Source organism: Manis pentadactyla, chromosome 2 (genome assembly GCF_030020395.1).
Source record: "Manis pentadactyla isolate mManPen7 chromosome 2, mManPen7.hap1, whole genome shotgun sequence".
In the NCBI taxonomy this organism is placed as follows: Eukaryota; Metazoa; Chordata; class Mammalia; order Pholidota; family Manidae; genus Manis; species Manis pentadactyla.
The window spans coordinates 149774351-149795168 of NC_080020.1; the positions used below are offsets into that span (position 1 = coordinate 149774351).

The 20818-nt window shown below is 43.2% G+C and overlaps 1 protein-coding gene across 2 annotated transcripts in view; it reads right to left on the reverse strand.

Moving 5' to 3' along the window:
* Nucleotides 1-851: 851 nt before the first annotated feature.
* Nucleotides 852-20818, reverse strand: part of IL18RAP (interleukin 18 receptor accessory protein) — a 28111-nt gene continuing 8144 nt past the window's right edge. For both annotated transcript variants that reach the window (XM_036907405.2, XM_057496887.1), the window contains 7 exons: nucleotides 13623-13773; nucleotides 9604-9669; nucleotides 7687-7810; nucleotides 6293-6444; nucleotides 5074-5211; nucleotides 2308-2481; nucleotides 852-1619 (listed from right to left, as the gene is read on the reverse strand). In XM_036907405.2, the coding sequence (XP_036763300.2) occupies nucleotides 1120-1619; nucleotides 2308-2481; nucleotides 5074-5211; nucleotides 6293-6444; nucleotides 7687-7810; nucleotides 9604-9669; nucleotides 13623-13773 (1305 nt within the window). In that variant the 3' untranslated portion in view covers nucleotides 852-1119. The remainder of the gene's footprint in view (nucleotides 1620-2307; nucleotides 2482-5073; nucleotides 5212-6292; nucleotides 6445-7686; nucleotides 7811-9603; nucleotides 9670-13622; nucleotides 13774-20818) is intronic.

The following is a 20818-nucleotide window of genomic DNA, read 5'->3' on the forward strand; positions in this document are numbered from 1 at the left end:
CGTGGATCACATTCATACTAGTGGATGGGACACATTACACGGGAATGAGTCCAGAGCTTGCTTTTCTGTATTGCTCAAATAAATCACTCCACTCCATCGGGGATGACAGAGTGTGAGGGTTCTACATGTCCGTATGACGGGACAGCATTCTAACCACAGACTGAACTCCCATAAGACAAACAAACATGAGAATGAAATTAGCCCTGTATATTAGGAACAATCACGTACAGCTGTGCCAGCACATCACCCCTGATTTAAGAGGGCTTCAAATGAGATCAGCAGGTCAGAAAGAGCACGGAAGGAGCACCAGCCTCACAGGCAAATGGCTCAGACTAAAGCTCTCTTCCACCTCTGTTCTTGCTGTCTGTTAACCAACGTATGCATGCATTTACTTCCCAGACTCTTACTTTGGCTGCTGACTCCTGACACTGCCTCTCTACTTTGTAAGTAACTGCTAGTCTGTCCCTCACTGGCCTCATCATTTTAGCTTAGCTGGTCCCTGCTTCTGTGGCAAGGTGTACACTCCACGACCTGCACAAAGGCCAAAGGGACAAGGAGAAGCTGAAATTAACCCTACTCTGCTCCCCAAGCCTTATGTCCTGCACAGGGCTACACCGGCTCGATTTAAGGGGCTCCCCCCTCCAGTTCATCTGCTCAGTGGGGCGCTTTCCATGAAGACACAGCAGAAGCTAGCCATGGCCCTGTCTGCTCCTTGTCCCCCCAGCCTCTGCTTTTCCTACTTGCTCTCTGTGCCCCAGAGTTAATGAGACAACATGGAGTAAAAATTGTCTTCTTTACAGAGAAGGGTCAGGCAAAGTCCAAGTCACTCATTTCTAACAAAATAATATTTATTTGATTGCAAAATGTACATAAATTTGTATGTGCATACACAGTAGACATGATAGTCCATGGTCACAAAGCAAAAGTGGCTGTACGTGCTGGTACTGCACAGGCCACTAGGAAAACCTCGGGGGCCTTGCATCTTGAATGTGTGCAAATGTCCAGAGGAGCCCCCTCCCTCTGTCATTCCAGGAGATCAGAGGCTCTGCCCACAGCCTCAGTGTCATTCCAGCTCCTGCCAGGCTTGCATGGGGCTGGCAGAACACTTTCCATTTTACATCAGCCCCACTGCTGCTCTGTGTCCTTCCCATCAACATCTCCAGCCGCCGGAGGCCAGAGGGAAGGCTGCTCGGGGCCCTTCTCACCGTTCCTTGGGCTGGGAGTTCCTCCCAGTGGTGTCTGCTTTTTTGAGTCTTTCCTAGTAAAAACATTTCTTAGTATAGTTCTAAGATGGTTCCACATGAATCTTTTAGAGTTTTTCACTGGCATGTGGTAGTGCATTTGAGTCCAGAACCTGGAATTAGGAGGGACTGATTTTAAGCCTCTCCAAGTGACTGTGGGCAGAACCCGGAGAGCTTTTCTCACAAGATGAGGCAGAGACTGTGGCTCTTGGAAGGAACAGAACTTAATTAAAATTAGTTTAAGTGTTTGATCATCCAAGGCAAGATTCACAGCTGCTTGTAGCTCAAAGACACTGGGTCCATTGACATAGTTGGGGCTCAAGATAAATATTCCTCTTCTACTTTTCTTAATAATGTTCATGATATCTTCTGCATACACTGAAAATAAAGAATGTAATCACTTGAAATTGTTATTATTATCCATGAGTTCCAATAACCCTGAGTTTCCCCAATCTACCCAGAGGCTTCCTTGCAATGGATGCAGTTCAGCAAGGAGGAAAGGAAACATGGTTTACCACGTTGCTTTTGCTGTATCAACTTAATTGACAGTTGAAGATAAACTCCAGCGCTAGTGACTCTCAATTCCATATCCTCCCTTGGTGCTCTGTTTCCTCAGCAAATCTGATTGGATCAAGGTGGGCTGGGAAAATAGAGGGGCCTGGAATGTCCCAGACTCCTTGGTGGAGTGTCTGAGGTAGAGGAGACGAGGTCTCCATGTCTCATGCATGCCCATAGCTGGACCCAGGGTCTGTGACCAGCAGAGTCTTAGAAAGTAGGGGAACACCTTGGCCCAACAGAGAAAATTTCCTGCTGAGGAACCAGGAGAGAGAGATCTTTGTTCTGAAAGGCCTCCCTAGGGCCCAACATTTTTTTTCTGAAGATGGACTTTTTTGATATTGGAGCATACCTCTGCAACACATGTTTTTCTGCATTGTTGCCTAAGATGCTCTAAGCTCATAGAACCTTCCAGAAGATATGTATCCCAACAGAAAGAATGGCAGAAAAACTTAGTGTTTGCATTGGACTTCCTTTGTACTCTGCATTTTCTCTAGGCAGCAGAACCTACCTCCTCCTGGGGCCACATCTCGTTCAAGCAAACACAGCTTGTATCCGAATTTGTTTTCCAAAACTTCAGGGAACAGATTCAGGGCCAAGTGTTCCTCACTGAGAGGTGAAGTAGCCTCACTCTCAAATGAGCTCCATTTTGCATAGGATACGAAAGCATCGAATACCTTTTTATCTAAAGAAGAGGAGTCACAGAAAATATAAGCCATTTACATATTTGTCACTAATGTCACTTTCATGATGTTCCTACATATGCTCAAACCATATGGTAAATGGGTAGGAATTAAGATTAAGGATCCTTACTGAACTGAGTTTAAAAATTAAAAGCAGCAACTGTGTTCATTTCAAAATCACTCTGCTCTGTGGCATTGATGGTCCAAGCAGAGTCAAGTTCTAATTATGAAGCACTCCTGAATTTTCACTGAGGTCAGATCAGACAGCTGGGGCCTTATGTGATTAGATTACATGCACTTCAGAGTTCCTCTGAGCTTTCTCTGCATCTGCAGTGTTGCTGTCTCATTAGTTACACATCAAAGAAGACTGTTACATCAAAGCACGGTGATATCCAGCAGAGCAAATCACAACCAAGACCAAGCCTTGCACATTAGCCAGCTGACAGCACATATACCTATATGTGAATCCCCAAATGTAAGACGAGATAATAACTCCCCCACAGACTGTTGTCAGGGTTGCATGGGATAATGTATATGAAGTGCTCAGTGTCTGGCTCAAAACACATGCAACATAAGTAAACATTCCCCCCTTTTCCCCCCTTCCAGATGGGAAACTATATTTATGGAACTTGTTTTAGGATGTTTCTAAGTCTCATATGCCTCTGTTGACTACATTGTTACAAATGCACATTGATTACTGGGATGTGCTAAAAAGCTAAATACCTAGAAGAAGAAGAAAATCCCTGAAGTTGGCTTTAGAAATGGACACACACTTGGCTCATATCCCAGTGCTTTTCACAATTCCTGGCTAATAGTATTGTTAAAAATGGTAAGCAACAGCAATTTGGCAGCATACATGTTCAGGGTGGACCTCAGAAGAGGCCTAAGCAGATGAAGTGCCAGCAACAGAAAAGGAAAAGGGAGGGAGGAGGTCCTGGAGATGGGAGAGGAAGCTGCCAAAGGCCCAAGGCAGGGGACCCTCATCTATGAAGCTCCTCATTGCTCAGGTGGGAAGGAGGAGGCTCACGGCATGGCCAGCAGGGGGCGCCTGTGCAGTTTGACTGTGTAACACACCACAGCCACCTCAATCCCTTTCACATCCCTGGGAACCTCCAGCAAGCTAAGGTTTTTCTACAATCTAGAAACATTACACTTCTTTAGTAATAAAATTATGGAGTGGGAGTGTAAGGCAATCTCTTGGATTTCCCACGATTCTGACAGTCTATGCCTCTCTGAAAGTTTGGATATTCAATATTAACTTCAAAGGAAACAGTCATTTTGTTAAAAAACATCAGACTGGCCACAGAGGGCCCTAAATCACTGTGCTTGAAAACCAGGTTCATCCGATTACTGAAATGCTGTCTCTGCAAAGTAAGAAGAGAAAGGACACATTTAAATGCATCACAGTTGACTGATGCTTCTGTACAAGCTCTAAAATCCTAAGATAAATAACATTATAGGAAAAAAAGTAAGACGTCATCTAAGGGAACAATTAAAACATTGATTTGATAACTTGCTCAATTCAAAAACACTAAAAGCTAATTTAAAAAATAAATCTCAAAAACATTCTTGGCTAAAGGATTTCTAGTCTGTATTCTCAATGAAGGGCCTGCAAAAAGGTGTGACTGATACATTTCGTAACTTGGCCTTTCCCTGGAGATCTGCCAGCTCGCCACTAATCTCACCGGGTGGGGAAAGGGCTGGCTTGGGAAAGGGGATGTCACTCAGGTAGGTAATCCTCCCTGGATTCTGTTAGAAGGGGTTCTGCTCTTCCCAAGCAATAGAATCACTCAGTAAAACTGCAAGCACTCTAACCTTAGAGACCTCCAGGACTAGAAAAACGAGGCAAGCTTCTTCTCTAAAGAAGCAAACATTCATAAGCGCTTTACCCTATCTCATGAGAAAACAGATACTTCATTTATAGTATTTGCATTTCACAGAATTTCACACTTCTCAGGACTGGTGCCATATCCAAGCCCCTCATTTTACAGGTGAGACTAAGCACTGTAATATGCAGGGTCTAAGCCAACTGCCTGGACCAAGTGCTAGGCTCTAATACCACCTGGCAGTTAGTTTCGGTCACATGGCTTCACGTCTCTCTGACTGGCTTAGGGGACTGCTGTGACAATTAAAGTCACTAGTGTATGTGACTGGCATGCACTCAGAACTCAAGTGATAATAATGGCTGGCAGGTACTGAGCGTTTGCTATGTGCATGATGCTGTTCTGCTTAACTCCATGAGCCCTCATAGCGTGCACTGTGATTGTGGTTACAATCTCCTTTTACAGAGAAGGAAACTAAGGCACAGAGATGTTAAGCCATTTACCACATTGCATTCAGTTAGTAGTGAGATTATTTTCGAGCCCAACATGTTCTACAATAGCATTGTCGGCAAGATTCTTGGTAGGTAACTGGAAAGAAATTGTTTCTCCACCTGGTCCTAGACTTCCCAGGTGTGAAGCTGCCAGTCCTGGATGAAGGACTCAGAGCCTGGGGGGCGTGGCTTTATCCTTCGGGAAACATCTGTTTCTTGAGCTCCTCCTTCTAAGTCAATTCTGGGAGGAAAAGTCAGAGAAAAGTTGGGTTCTCCTTACCCCCGAGCGTCTCATCCTTGCTCCAGTAGGTTCGGTACAGCAGCACTATTTCAATCCAGTGCGTGTAGAGCAGAGCCCCTGCCATCAGCGAGCCTGCCAAGGTCATGATGGTGCCAAGCAGGATGTATACAAGCACCACTGGGGAAAATACGGCAGCCGTGAGCAAATGCAGACCAGCAATCCTGGGACAAGACCACACTCAGGCTGACCGTGGGGACCCGGCCACTGCCTTTTCCTCCCCTGTTATTTAATCAAAATCACTGTGACTGGAAACTTCTTACATCACTTTTTGAGGGACCTTTCTTACAATGAACCTGAAAGAAACCAGGGGGATAGGCACTTCCAGCTGGGAAACTGATCATAGCCATTTTCATTTATTTTCCCCCCTCAGCTTCCACACAACCCATTTGCATCCCTCTTATTGCATATTATAAATTATTTTCATGCATTAAAGCCTCTGCTAAGTCCAAACTTTCTGAAGCCAAGAGCCACATCTGGTTCACCTCCTCAGTACCCAACTCGTGGGAACTTCCACATGCATCTACCAAGGGAAGCCATAGTACAGCCATCTACTGAGGTGGGCCATGCACAAATTTTGTCTCATTTAAGCCTCACAAACATTCAAAACCTGATTTTTCTACATTCACCTATTAATGGAATGAATGGCTCATATCAACTTCATCTCTGAGCGTCTTCCTAAAGAAATATAAAGGCTGTTCCTTACCAAGAATTTCCACTCCAGCTTTAAAAGGCTATGATCGGTGATACACACATACCACTCTGAGCAATGAGCAAGATTATTCTTTCTCTACTCAACTCTCCAATACCCAGCCATCACATTCTCTGGATTCAGAGGCCAGTAAAGGAAAAAGCAGAAATGAAGCCAGGTCCTAGTATAACACATGCCACATAGGGCATGCCCTTTAGGTATTTGTAGAGAGAAAGGATGAGTGGGTGAATGAATGAATGGCAGGCTTCAACACAGCCCCTGTACAGAGTATTAGGCAACAGGAGCAGCTCTGGATCACCCACATGAAACTCACTAGTTGTGGGGCCTTGGTCAAAGTATCTCATGCGTTAATATGAGCAAAGTGCTCAGAACACTGTCTGGTGTCTAGTAGATGCTCATTTTCTCATCATCATCACCATTCTGTGGACAGCCCCTCTCCTCTCAGGTAAAATCAGTTGCCTGTGTTCTGGGACAGCCTTCCAGGCTTACCTCCTTTCTTTTCTCTCAGTTGGATGGACTGGCTTGTGTTCCCAATGGAGTTCTGGGCAAAGCAAATAAACTTCCTACGAAGATCATGCTGAGTAACTTCTTTCAAGAAGACAACACGCTCAATGACTTCATCCTTCAAAGTGGATTTAACACTAGGAAAAAGGGAAAGTACCACACTCAATCAGTTACATAAATCAATACCCATTAGCAGTTATAAGCAGCCAACAGTTCAGCTTTCGGAAGAGTTGTGGCATCCACTAGTGTAAGGAGGTGTTAGAAGAACTTAAAAGAGTTTCTGATTATATGATTGCCAATAGGTGGAAAACAGAGATTCAAGTACAAGCGGATGTGAGGTCAGAGCACATTGTCTTAACCACACTCAACTACTCTGAACTCTGATGCAATATCAGCTTAAGATGGACCCTCATGACCTCCCTTGTCTTAGAAGTCCTTGCTAAGTTTAATTATTGATATCAAAATATGTCCTTTATTTTTTGTAGTTATGTATACTTTTCAAAATGATATTATTTGTTCATTGAAATGTTTTAAAAGTCATAAGGAAGTGCTTAATACATAGACTATTACTTTGGGACAGATCTCAGAAAAATGAGGGACTATATCCTTTAGTGACATGCATGACAAATTGGATCCAAGCTCTTAAACTCTTCCTGGGACTGGAGTCTAGCTTGGTGAGCCACTGGATAGCTCCTAAAGTCTAGAGTTTTCCTTTCTATTGAGCCACTAATCCAGATTCTGTGCTCCAGAGAGCAAAAGCACTAAGTCCACTTTCTCATTAATAACTTCCAAGTACTTAGAGAAAGATACCCCACTTCTGCGTCTCCTCTTCCGGGTTGCATTCTTTCAACTATTCCTCGCTCCACATATCTTTTATCAGACTTCTTATTGTGTGATCTCCTCTGGATACATTCTGGGTGTTGATGACCACAAATTTGGATCCTGACCGCACCACTGTGATTGGATGACACTGGGGAACATGGAAAGGTGAAGGGGACAGCATCCTTTCCCATTTGTTGGACATGATGCTTCTATTCAGGTAGCCTTGGTCGGGGTATCTGCTTGCTTTTCTGCTTGATATTAAAGCAGCCACATCAGATTGTTGCTACACAATGAGCTTTAAAACCACTTAAATATTTCATTCTATGGCCCTGTCCAAAACTGCATTTGCCCAGTGTTTAAAAAAAAACACGCACTTTCTATTCCTGTACTTTCATTTCCACCACTAGTTGGTGCTAGTTGCCAGGCGATCAAGTCCATGTGTGTGTGTTCACTTCCCTGTGTGTGTGTTCACTTCCCTGTGTACATTTTAGAGGTTTTGAAGTTGAACACATTCAGTGTGGATTGCAAAGAATACAGTCTTCTAATTTCCTTCTTACCTTTTCCCCTCAGGTGCAGGGACTTCCCACTCCTGATTAGAATCTTTGATGTACCATTTTATCACTGGTTTAAAGTGCTCTTCGAAGCCAAATCTCACCGTGCAGTTAAGAGTTAAAGGCTTTCCTGAAAATAAAGGGGCCACAGAAAACAGGAAGGAAGCTGATGAGAATACTCTGTCCTGGGAAGCAGGAAGGCTCCGCCAGAAGACTGTTCCCTAATGCAGTCAGATTTGCAGGTAAAACAGGTGTGCCAGAAATAACCAAATGTCTACCTCTCATTCAGAAACAAATAAAACCAGGTGTGTTTGCCTCTGATAGGCAATACTTATATCTCAAACTTGTGACTATATGTTCTGAAAATGAAGATTAGCATGGTCCAGGCACTAAGATTTCTGATGTGGTTTCAGGATGAACACCAGGAAAATAAGATATTTCAGGGACCAGCTGGTCTCCCCACGCTGCTACTGAAGTACAAGGTGTGTCAATAAGAAGTATTTTACTAACCAATATTTGCATATTAAATGAAAATCATGAGATTACTGTACTTCAAAGGACAAATTATTTATATATTCAGCTGTTTCTTGAACAATGCACTCTGAATGGGTATGCATGCTGTACACCTCTTTCGACCCATTTTCTCTGTGAGGGGTGTCCAAATACACTCTGCCTCAAACTCAACATTTTAACTGTGAAATGGTTAGGGACTCCATTGGAAAACTCATCTTTGCAACTTAATATTTCCCCCATCCCTGTAGTACTTTGAAACTCATTGATACCATATTAACATGGCTATTTCCAATTAGTTAATTTTTTTCCTTCTTTCCTCTTTTCTAATGATGCCCATATTGCTAGCCCCAGTTCTATAATCAGGATACTCTGATACTGCCACCTAGTGGTCTTTTACCATAATATCCACTTTTACATTTCTTTGTAATTATAAATATTTGAGCATCTAGAGAAGTTCTTACTTGGCTTTGTGGAAAGATGTAGATATTTATTGAAGTTGCCAAAATAAAAGGGGCCCATAGGAGAGTCATCTGGCCCCTCCACCCAAAAGAAGATACTACTTCAGAATGTAAATTATTTGAGCAAGAGTTGTAGCATTTTTGCGTAAATATACTAAAACTCCATGTTCATAAAGGTTAACGTTACTCAAGTTGGTAAATCGGGTAATTTTATAGACTTAAACAACAGACCTGATATATGTGACCACCTGCTCCTGGGTGGAATCTAAAATCTATTGATTATGTCCAATGCACCTGCCACATAACATACATTATCCTATATTTCTCAATGCAGCCCTAGGAGGTCAGTTTAGGATTTTTTTGTTGTTGTGGAAGCATAGTTGGTATAAAGTATTAATTATACAGGTATACAACTTAGTGATTCAACAATTTTATACATTCCAAAATGCTTACCATTAGTATAGTTACCAACTAGCACCATAAAAAGACATTACAATATTATTGCCTATGTTCTCTATGATATACTTTTCATCTTCATGACTTATTTATTTCAAAACTGTAAGTTTTGTATCTCTTTATCCCCTTCACCTATTTCGGCCCCTCCCCTTGCCCCTTCGTCTGTGGCCACCACCAGTCTGTTCTCCCTGTCTATGAGTCTATTTCTGTTTTGTTTGTTCATTTGTTTTATTTTTTGGAGTCCACATATAAGTGAAATCATACGGTATTTGTCTTTCTCTCTTTTATTTAGTTATTTATTGCCTATTTATAGATTTTAAAACTTGAGGCTTAGAAAGATTAACTAAATAAGTTCACAAAACTAGTCAGTGGCTGGATCAAGTTTCACACCAATTCTGTTTGACTTGAATTCCTGATGCTTTTTTCCTTGTATCCTACTTAGACCTGCTCCCAGAAGCACAGTGTCATTCTCGAGTGACAGCAAGAGCCACCTTACCAAGTTCGACTTCCAGTGTGTCCTTGGTGGGATCCAGAATATCTGGCTTGAGATTAGTGTTTTTCACTAAAAGAGGAAAAAATCATTATTTGCATTGAGAAACCTAAAGGCCCACTTGCCAAAGCTGTGAGTGCATGGTCGCTCTTTGATCTAAATGTTTTGAAGCTCCCAAATTTTATTTATGTTTATAAGGCTAGAAACCTAAGTGTGCATGTGAAAAGCATGCCTCCACAAACAGCAGGTGACATCAGGCTGGGGACACTAGGGAAACTTCCTGATACATCAGTGCCACCTGGGAGCATTTTCTTCCACAGGAGCCCTCTTCCCCTGTGCAGACGAGCTCCCATCCCAGCTTCTCCTACAAGACCGCTCTCTGGGGCCGCCGGCTGGGTAACCCAGCAGGAAGGAGAACCCAAGAACCCACCCAAGTCAGCCAGCCTGGCGTCCAACCCCGCAATCCTTAAATGCCGGGTTTGTTTCCAAAGCGAGTCAAGTCCTTCATTGACCATTTGTCCCCCAGCCTTCTGCCACAGCCTTCCCAACATGCCTCACTCACTGTCAGTTGTCCTCCGGAAGATGTCCCTTCACCCTGACAAAGGAGAGCCCGCTGCTTTGGCTCTGGGTGTCACACTCTCCGGCTTGCAGCACCTGCTTGCCTCAATCACACTCCTCTCCTGGGTGTTTGGCTGTCTCTGTCTCTGTCTCTGTCTCTGTCCCTGTCTCTCTCTCAGCTTCTTCCCATCAGCATTTGTTCACACTCAGCCTCTCCATCTTAAATGAGAGAAAAATCACCCCACCTCACATCCCCGCCTCACTCATTCTCCCTCCTTCCCGGTCGAATTCTTTAAAGAGTGCCACCGCTCATGGTACTCCCCCACCTCCACGGAGTTTGATTTCTGCCCCATCACTCCACCAAAACTGCTTTGGCTAAAGTCACCAATGCCCTCCTGCCCCGAAAACCACTGGGTACAGCTTAGTCTTCCAGATGCGATACTCTCAGCAGTGCGCTGTCGGCCAGGCCCCCTGGAAGGAGGGCCCTCCTCTGGGTCCATGCCCTGCCCTCCTTCCACGTGTACCCTCCCTCCCCTGTGTACCTGGGGCTCGCTCCTCTGGGCCTCTTGTGAGTATCAGTTCTCCCTGCACCTCCCCACCACGGGCCTCTCACTCTACCTACTGCTGGGGGGTGCAGTGCACTCTCCAGGCCACTTCCCTATGAAAGGTCTTGTCCTTTGAAATGGTGTTTCTCCTACACCACCGATTTTACTTCCTTCCTGCCCTTCATGATGTCCCCTTGCTAATATGAATAATGGCCTTCTTCTCCCCAAAGCCAGAGATAACATCTCAGGCCTTCCAACTGGAAGACCCTTAAGTCGCCGTGTCTTGGAACAGTCCTCTGTCCACATGCGCCTCATCCATCTGCTCTGGGGATCCCCCGCTTGCCCACTTCCTGAGTCCTGGAGTGCTCCCGGCCTCAGTCCCAGGCCCTCCCTCTACCCTCCCTCCCTAGGTGCCCTCATGCGGCCCCTGCACATCAAGATCATGTCACCATGTTCCCGTTCCCATCTCCAGCCCAGACGTCTCCAGGCTTGTTTCTCCAAATACCCACTTGTTACTATAATTTGAATGACTAAAAGTCCTTTCAAGACTAATACTTAATTTCTTCCTCAGACTCTCTTCTTTGTTAGCCTTTTGTCTCATTAAATGGTGCCACCTTTACTAGCTTCTCCAGGCCAGGAAACCAAAACATCTTTTATATCCCTCTTTCTTTTATCTTCCGCTTAAAATCCATCCTTATGTTCTGTTGATGTACACATAAAGCCATTTTCATCACCTCAGCTGAATCCACTCCAAGAGCCACCAGAGACAGCGCCAGAGAACGTGAGTCACCTGCCACCCCCACCCGCCCCCGCAGACACCCTCGTGGATTCCATCCCACCCTCTGGCAGTGTATGACAGTGTATTACAGAAAATTGTCCAATTGAAACCTAGCTCTCATCCTGGACCCCTCCTTTTTTCCTCTTCCTCACTCCCAATTCCCAAATTTTTCAGATGCACCTCCTAAATGCTTCTTGAGTCTGCCTGCTTCTGTCTATCCCCACTGCCACTCCTAGTTCAAGCCTCCATCAGCGTTTCCCTGCTTGACCACAGCAGCCACCTAACTCTTCTCCCTGCCTCTGTTCTTGCTCCCAAAGATCCATTTTCTGCACAGTAGGCAGAGTGATCTATCTCACATGTAGTCTATTCATGACTCTCTCCTGCTTGGAACCTCGCTGGTGCCCCATTGTTCCTTGGCAAAGTCCAAACTTACTAGGAGAGTGTGATGCCAGGCCAGCTTCCAGACGCACCCTCAACTGCTCTTTTCCTTCCTGAACTGCCCCATGCCCTCTCCTGTCTCCCGGACATCAAACGTGCTGCTCCCTCTGCCAGGAATGCATCTTTCCCACCTCTCCTGGGCCAGGTGGTCCTCACCCCTCAGTTCTCCCTAGAATGTGGCGTGCCCAGGCTGGGGGTTGGTGGGCACCCATATGCATTATTTTGTGAAAGCCTGTTTCCTCTCTGCCTGCCCCACAGAACAGGAAGCTCAGGAGGCCACAGAGAGTCTCCAGGACCTCATTCTCACATCCTTGGCCCAGCCCCCGGCACGTATTAGATGTTCAACATCTGCATGTATGAGAACAAATAAATGAAAGAATGAGTGAGTAAATGAGGAAGGCTGGAGTGGTGACAGAGAAGCCTTGTTTGGAACAGAGGCGGCAGATGCCAGGCATCCTATGGGAGAGAGAAAAGCAGATTCTGCCACTGAAGATTTGATGGGCCACGTCATCATGCCAGAGTGAGCAAGCCATTCCTCTGGGAGTGGGCAAGTGGTGCCATGAGCTATTTGCATCCTGACTTCTCTCCCAAGGACCAATCTCATAAAAATTTTAACTGCTGACATCTGAAGTAGTGGAGAGTCAAGGGCCAGGAAGTAGGCAGGCATAGAATTTGGCCTCAAGCTGCTCTGTGCAGTTGGCATCTTAGACTAAAAGAAGGTGAGGCAAAGTGGTTAATTTATTTACCAGAAGCTAAGTCCACCACTCTGCAGCTCTTTAACACAAAGCATTAATGACTGCCTCTCTGAGGCTTTGACAAAGGCTGTGTTTAAATTAATTACCTCATATAATGTATTCATGCTGATACTGGTAAATCTGGCAAGAATGACCCAAGGGGAAGACAGGGCCAAAAATAGACAGGTCACAGAAGAATAAACCCAATGGACCAGTAAACAAATAACAAGATAATAAACTTCATTAGTAATCAGAGAAATGTAAACTGGGATTTAAAAAGAGAGAGAGAGATCCCACTTGACACCAGTGAAAAAATCTGATAACGCCAAATACTATTTGGGAACAATGGGAATCTCTTCATTGCTGGTCAGAGTGTAAATTGGCAAAATGGTATCTTAGAATAATACCAAGTGTTTATTACACAAAACATTATATGTTGATAACATACAACAGTATTTTATTTCATTAATGGATTTTATTATTTTCTATTTATAATGGAAAAAAGCTAAAAAACAGAAACAGAATATAAACTACAAGGTTGGACTACATCTGGGAAGGGAGGCAGTGGTAAGGGGTGAGGGGACAGGCCGCAAGCTGTAGGGACAATGTTTTGTTTCTTTAAAGAAGAGGCAAGATTTTAGGCATGTGGAAAAATATTCACATGTATTAAGCTGACAACACATACATAGGTGTCATTTATTCTGTGTATAAATATTTAATATCATTTTTTAATTTATTAAATAAACCATGGATCAACATGTAGAAAACCCAACATGTAGCAACTTGAATGTGGTCCAGAATGAAACCTTCCCTGGGGGATGGAATCTAGGCTAAAGGGAAAATCAATGTTTTGCTCACATTCAAGACACCACGTGACTGCAAGTAAGTGACTGTTTTGTTCTAAAAAGAAGGTAGCTTCAGTTGGGTAACTGGGGCTCAAATCTCAACTCCTGAAATGAAAACCTCACTCACCAATGGTTCTCACTTGAACAACAGCCCTGACTGTCCACGAACTCGTATTATCCGACTCAGTGTAGTCACACACATACGTGCCCTGATGATAGTCGTAAATTTCATCCATGATGATCCGGTTGTTCCTTTCGTCAGGAAGTAGTTTTCCATTCTAATCCAAGAGACAGGAAAATTCAAAAATTTTCTTTAAACAGAGGTTTATTAATATTAAGCATACCTATAGAAAAACCTAACAAATTGGAACCAAGAAAGGGGACGGTCAGCCTGGTTGATCCAGGTTGCATCTCCCAAGAGCTGTAAAATGCTTCTGCTCAAAATGGATAAATGTAAGGTACTTATCTGAAATGAAGGCATTTTCAAATATAATTCCATCATCAGTGGGGATAAGTGCACCAAATCTGATTAACCCACAAAGAGTTATGTAACCCAATTTTTCCCAAAGTATGATTCAGGCCCCTGAGGGCATTCTAGAAAACTCATAGTGTTCTAAGTAGCTGATATCCAAATGAATTATTTTTAATTTGTGTATGGAAACTGACATCAATTTTCTCTGTAGAGGACTGATTTAAAATTTCCTCTTTTAATAAATTTAATTCTATAAAAAGTGAAATTTAAATATTAAATAACTAAATAGGTGAACATAAATATGACAAAGAATGATTGATGATTGAGAAACACCTATTTAACTTATAGTAGACCCAAAGTCAAGTGAGAACTACAATATAATTATATTTCTCTCCCTTGGGATCTATCAGGGACACTCTTTTGCATTTAGGATAAGATCTAAAGTCTGATCTTGCCATTCCTTCTCTGCCCTTCTAGCCACTGGCCCTTCCCTAAGTAACCACGTTATTTCTCAATTCATCCATTTGCACACCTCTCCCTAGGCTGATGCTCATTCAACTCTGAGTCAACAGATATCTCTGGAAGGACATCATCAGGTGCCCCCCCCCATTAAGGAACAGAACTTTATGATGTCAGACCTCTTACAGTAATTATTTTTTAGTTACCTCCTTCTCTGTAGTTGTTGAAAGCGGCCTTGGTGCCAAGGCATGTAGCTGCTCCTGGACACTGTGGGAGGAATGGACACTGATGCCTCCCCTCCACAAGCCCTCAGCCTCATAATACTGGCCTCAAGTAGTAAGTCAGAGTACGACGCACTCTCACAGCCCTGTTTCAGCTTGCAGAAGGAGGGGATGCTCCCTCTCATCTAATCAGAGTCTTGAAAAGTATGTGGGAATCAGGCAAGTGGAGGTAAGTGCCATTAGGAACATGTGGAGCAAAGCATGTATATTGGAACCCAGGCCAAGTTGAAAGGGCTGATGCATATAGATGTGTTTTATCTGTGTGTTCAGTATACAGCATGCAGGCCAGCAGGCCAGCAATAGCAAGCTCTTCATAAGTGGTGAGAGAACAAATGCAGGTATAATTGAAAGGTGTTGTATCATAAGAGTCACGCGATCGACATTATTAGAAAAATGACTAGCAGCTAAGTGCGGAAGCTCTTATAAATTTAAGCAAAGACAATAACAATCACCTTTGTATTACTAGGAGCTGGGACATAGTAAGGGCTTGATAAATATTTGCTAAATGATTATCACCACACCAGTAATCCTCTAGCTGCTATTCTCCATGTAGTACATGGCCTCCTAATTTCCACCTGAGTGTACCAGGAGCATATCTCTCAACACTGATGTCAAAAGAAAAGAGATAAAAAATAATAACAACAAAAAAATAGAACCTATTATCTATACAGATTAGAAAATTCGGTCTTACATACTATCTCATCAAAAGGATCCTCTGACTTGGTTTGCATTGATTCTATGCCTTCTACTTTATAAATGAGAAAACAAATGTTTTGGAGGTTGTGTTTTTTTCCATATCACAGAGCTGGTAAATGAGAGGGCTGAGAAGCAACCTAATTTTTTCTAACTCTGAGTTTCATGTTCTGATTCAGGAATTTCCCTCCCATCCACTTTGCCTGCTGACTTGTTGAAGCAGGGATTCCCCACACTCCAAGTCTCTGGTGTGGTTCTTGTGGCCCAGAAAGGAATTTCCAGCAGGTTGGCAATGAGCCTAAGAGGATGGCCAGAACTGGACAGAGAGGAGAAGCTAGAAAAGAAAAGAAAAAAATCAGGAAGCAATGTACAAAAGTACATGAAAGTCCAGAGGTGGTACAGGCAATGTTAAATATCAATCATCTGATCTCATGTATCAAGAACACTTTAAAAGAAATATTCAGAACATGGAGTAAAATTCAGAGAGAAAACTCTAAGAAACAAGAGTAACAACATAAAAAGAACAGAAACTGAAGGAAGAAAGTAATGGGGACATGTACAGAGTTGTAACTGAGACCTCAGCTGAGCCACAGGGACGTTGGGTGGTGACAAGGTGGAGCTGGTTTTCTTTTTCAGGAAAAGGTAAGTATGGCTTGATCTGCATCATTAAGACCTTATGAGATGGAAACATCAAAGAAAAGAAAGAAGGAAAAACAATTTGTGTCAGGAATGATGGGAAATCCATTCTAATAAAATAGTCACAAATTACCCTAGTAGGAAAGAGCTGCTAAAGGACTCTGGGAAGTTGCTGTTTTGCTCAGATGTGAAACAGTCATGAACGATACACTAAAGGAGGAACATCTCAGTTTGAACCTGTGTAAGTAGTGTCAGTAAATCCTAGAGAGAGCTGAGGCATGCAAAATGCTCAGGATACTAAAAAGACTTTTAAAGCTATCTAAGAAGCAAGGAAAAGAAAAAGGGAAAGGTATTCTAGAAGCACTAACGATATTATACTGTAACGCTGTCACTCTTGTACTGAAGGCAGTACCCTCACTCCAGGGGGCACAACACACACCGTGCTATTCTGTGGGAATAGTGTTCCCTGCAACTAGGAAACATAATGGAGCTCCAGCCGCACGGCGGAGCTCCCACACTCACGGCAGAGCTCCCACGCTCACGGCAGAGGTCCCACCCGCACGGCGGAGCTCCCACCCACACGGCGGAGGTCCCACGTGCATGGCAGAGGTCCCACGTGCACGGCAGAGGTCCCACACACACGGCGGAACTCCCACCCGCACTGCGGAGGTCCCACGGTCATGGCAGAGCTCCCACCTGCACGACGGAGGTCCCACGTGCATGGCAGAGGTCCCATGTGCAAGGCAGAGCTCCCACACGCACGGCAGAGGTCCCACGCTCACAGCAGAGCTCCCACCCGCATGGCAGAGGTCCCACGCGCACGGCGGAGCACCCACCCAGGCTTTCATTCAGGTTTAGGGGAACTTTTCATTCTAGTCTAGATCTGCATATGCAGCCCTGTCATCCCTGATGGACTTAAGGTTTTCATGTCTGTTTTAATGACTCCTTGGCATCCAAATCTGTCTGGGTCACCACTTATTATCCCCAATTGAATTAATTTCTGCTTACTCGAAATTGGTAGATACTGTGACTATATTTGAGCCATAGAGACCCAAAATACGTTAGTCATCTCTTTCACACCCCCTGAAATATTTAATTTTGTATTTTATTCCTTGAAAATACCACTAGCGTCCACCATCTCCCTTCTGTGCCCATTGCCACTTTTATGGAGGAGGACTCATACTGCTAAAAGTGTGACTCTCTGGTTCCCTTCTGGCTTGAGCCAGGAGCTCTGTCTTCTCGCTTTCTCTCTAAATAAAAGTCTCTGCCTTGCTCTCCTCAAATAAAAAAAGTTCAACCATACCAACAGGGACCCAAAACCGTATACATAACTACCTAGAGCCCTTATTTCCAGCTCTAACCCTACCTACACCACTCAAGAACCCTCTGCTCCCACCATACTGAGCTGCTCACCATACACAGAATGTACCCTTAGTGTCTCCGCTGTGTTTTCTGTTGCCCATGTTGCAATATCCTGTTAAGTGCAGCTACAGTTTCTTGTTTCAATAATCAACTGACAACTTTCTACTTATACATAAATTCTGTACTAATATTTGTTACTTAACTGGAAAAGGGTACGTACATTATAGCAATTATAGACTCGTGAGCTAGATGTCATTCTCTAACCAAAGTCTTGAATGAATTAACAGATGGTTTGTTAACTCTTACAAAATGAAAAGGTGGTTAATATCAGTGAGCTTGCATTCACTAGCAACAAGCATGCCAATCTTCTCATTTCCCACCATGACAGAATGATCAGACCAGAGGCCCAGAGGAATGTAGGAGACACCTGTGAAAATTAGAAAATACTTTGATGATCTCCTTATTAAAAAAAAAGTGGATACATGTGGGCTGAATGGGTCAAAATTTGGTTACCTTTTTCAATTAACTGAGCCACAACCTTCAAGTTGTGGATTAATGGACGATATGTAACTAAAAAGATCAGTCTAGAGTCAGTAGCTGAGAACTTTGTCCTCAGTATAGGCTGTTCAGTATTTTTACTAAGTGCTTAAAGTTAACACCTGTCATACATGCATCTCATCTATAAGTTTCCCAAATCTGGAAATGATGGCTAATATGTTGTATTCCAAAATCTCAATTCCAGCTTCTTAATGTGTAGAATGATGAGCTAACACTAAAAATTAGAATTTAATAGGAATAAATATAAAATGATGAAAATGGTTTCAAATTCTAATCTATTAGCACAAAATCGAACCTCCTTGATTGCAGTTCTTGTGGAAAAGACCTGTTTGCCAACTCAGAACAAATCAACTATATAATAGAGCTGTCCCAAAACTAATGCCATTGCAGGCTGCATAGATATGCCATTCAGAACAAGGGAGGACCTAATTTCTCTGGTTTCAGTATTGGTTAGACAACATGTGGGTAATAGAATTGAACAGATGTTAGAAAGTTGTCCAGGATTATGAGAGTTCTGAAATTTCACAGAAACAACAACTGAGTGAGCCAAAATAACAACCTTGGAGACAGTTCTCCAAAGTCATCTCTAAATCATCTTAACTTCTTCCCTACTTGCAATCACATTAATCCTTGGTCCTGCCAGCCTCACATAGTGCTTCATGTCACTCGGCTCACAGTATGTCAACAGGAGCAGTTACTATGACAATGAGGCCAAAAGGAAATGAGAATGAGAAGTGGCAGGTCTATGTGCGAACATTCCATGGAACACAAGGCTCAGAGACAACACAGCAGCCACGTCAGCATGTGGCGAGTGAATGTGGCATATGAGTGACGTTGTCTTAAACCACCAATGGAAAAGATACTTGGGGCACAAGTCTTCCAGACAAGAGATCACAGGGGGGTTACCAACACCCATGTTTCTGTGCCCTAGGACACTATAAGTGCATGAGCTCTCTATACCGCCTCTCTGTAACAGCCCTGTTACAATTTTGCCCGTGTTAAAGATTTGTCTAAAGACCTTAAAATGCATTCTCATTACATGTAATCACTATTTATTCAGGATGAAGTGTGTTTATGCCAGGGGTATTTTTTCATTATACTTTTTAGAAGTTAGGAAAATATAGAGAAAACATTCTTCAGATAAATAACAAATAATTCACTTTAATTTTGACTTTTAGGTCATGAAATATTTCAGTTTAGAATCTCCAAGCCTAAATTTTTTGATGCATCTATTAAAAAATACTTTGGAAGCACCCAGAGACTGCAGCACAGGCTTGACTTTGGTTGGGTAGTCTACTCATCTGGCAGGTGCATTCCTGATCAGAAGTCCCTTGGAATTCAAAACACCATGTTTTCATCCCCTCAGCCAGTGTTAATGTCACCTGCTGTGAGATGCCTTAAGTGTGACCTACCCCCTCCCAGAGGACTTGGGGCTTAGCTTGAAGGAAATGAGCATTGGGTGTTTTTCCCTGTCTAATAGTTAACACTTTTAGTAACACACTTCTTTCATGAGATCTGTGACCTTCCACAATACTATGTGTGTTATGTGTGTGTGAGTATGTATGCACATAGACACACACGTAATTCACAAAACATAGCCTGAACCATGACCTGTCCAAATCTGCACCCAAAGATAAAAATAAACAACAGTCATTGTTTGCCTACTATTAGGATAGATGCCTATTCACCATTTAACGCATCCCACCATTTGCAGTCAAGTGAAATAAAGCTTCCTTTTGTGAATGTCATATGGAGTTACGGTTTAGTTTACAAGAGCAATATAGGCAGAAGGCTGGCAACTCCCAAGTGCTAGTGTTTACCTGAAAGTGAAAATAGCTGCATTTTACAGATGCAATCACTGAAAATGCAAAATGCATTTTCATCTGAAATAACTGGGGCAAGCTTGCTTTCCTGGCTAGGAACAGCCTCCCTTGACATAGCTACACATCTGTCAGCCTGGATTACAGATACTTTCACACCAAGGGAAATTTTGTTCTTGAGAGAGAACTGAAAATAATGAGCAGAACCACGGACGCATCTCACAAACCTCACTTCAGAGGTTATGAAATTAATGTGTTTCTCAAAGTAGGATTTTATTGAGGCCAGCACATTTTCAACTTCACTTTAAAATACAAAAATGAGATAAACACATCATTCACCCTCCTGCGTACTCAACTCTACCATGGCCCTGATGCCGCCCACCTGTGGTCACCAAGTCCTGAGAGGATGGAGTGAGGAAATGTCTCCTCACACCCCGGCAAGCAGCCCTGCGAGTCTCTGGCTGACTTTTGGAGGGCATAAAGCCACCAGGCAGACACGGACCACCTTCTCAATTGTGATCAGTGACAATTTAAAATGATATTTTATATGAACAAACATATTTTAAAGGCAAATGTAAAGATTCGCATGATTTTTTCAATCATGGTTTAAGACTTCAAACAATTACTATCAATGTAGGAGGCATTTTAAATTCTATTCCCTGATTCCACTCCCTGGGCTCAGGTGACACAGGACTAAGTTTATATAGCATTTATGAATCTGTTAGTTCTTGGAAAAACTATAAAGCACAGCAAAACTGTGCAGTGATTTTGTTATGAAGTCTACTCACATGTGGTTCCTCGGTCTGCTCCCTCTCTCTCAGCACTGCCCTCCCTCCCCACCGACTCACCTGAGCAAGCTCCCTGTCAGCTGCATATCTCATGCTTGCCAAAGTGTTCTCCCTGATCGGCCCTCTTTGAAATGTATTCCTAGCTCCTGTTTTTCTTTCAGGAACCCTCCACAACTTACTGGTTGCGTGTTCCTTCCCCTTAGTAATGTCCCATGTTTTCCAAAGACAGTAAAAATGAATGAATCTGGCCTTCT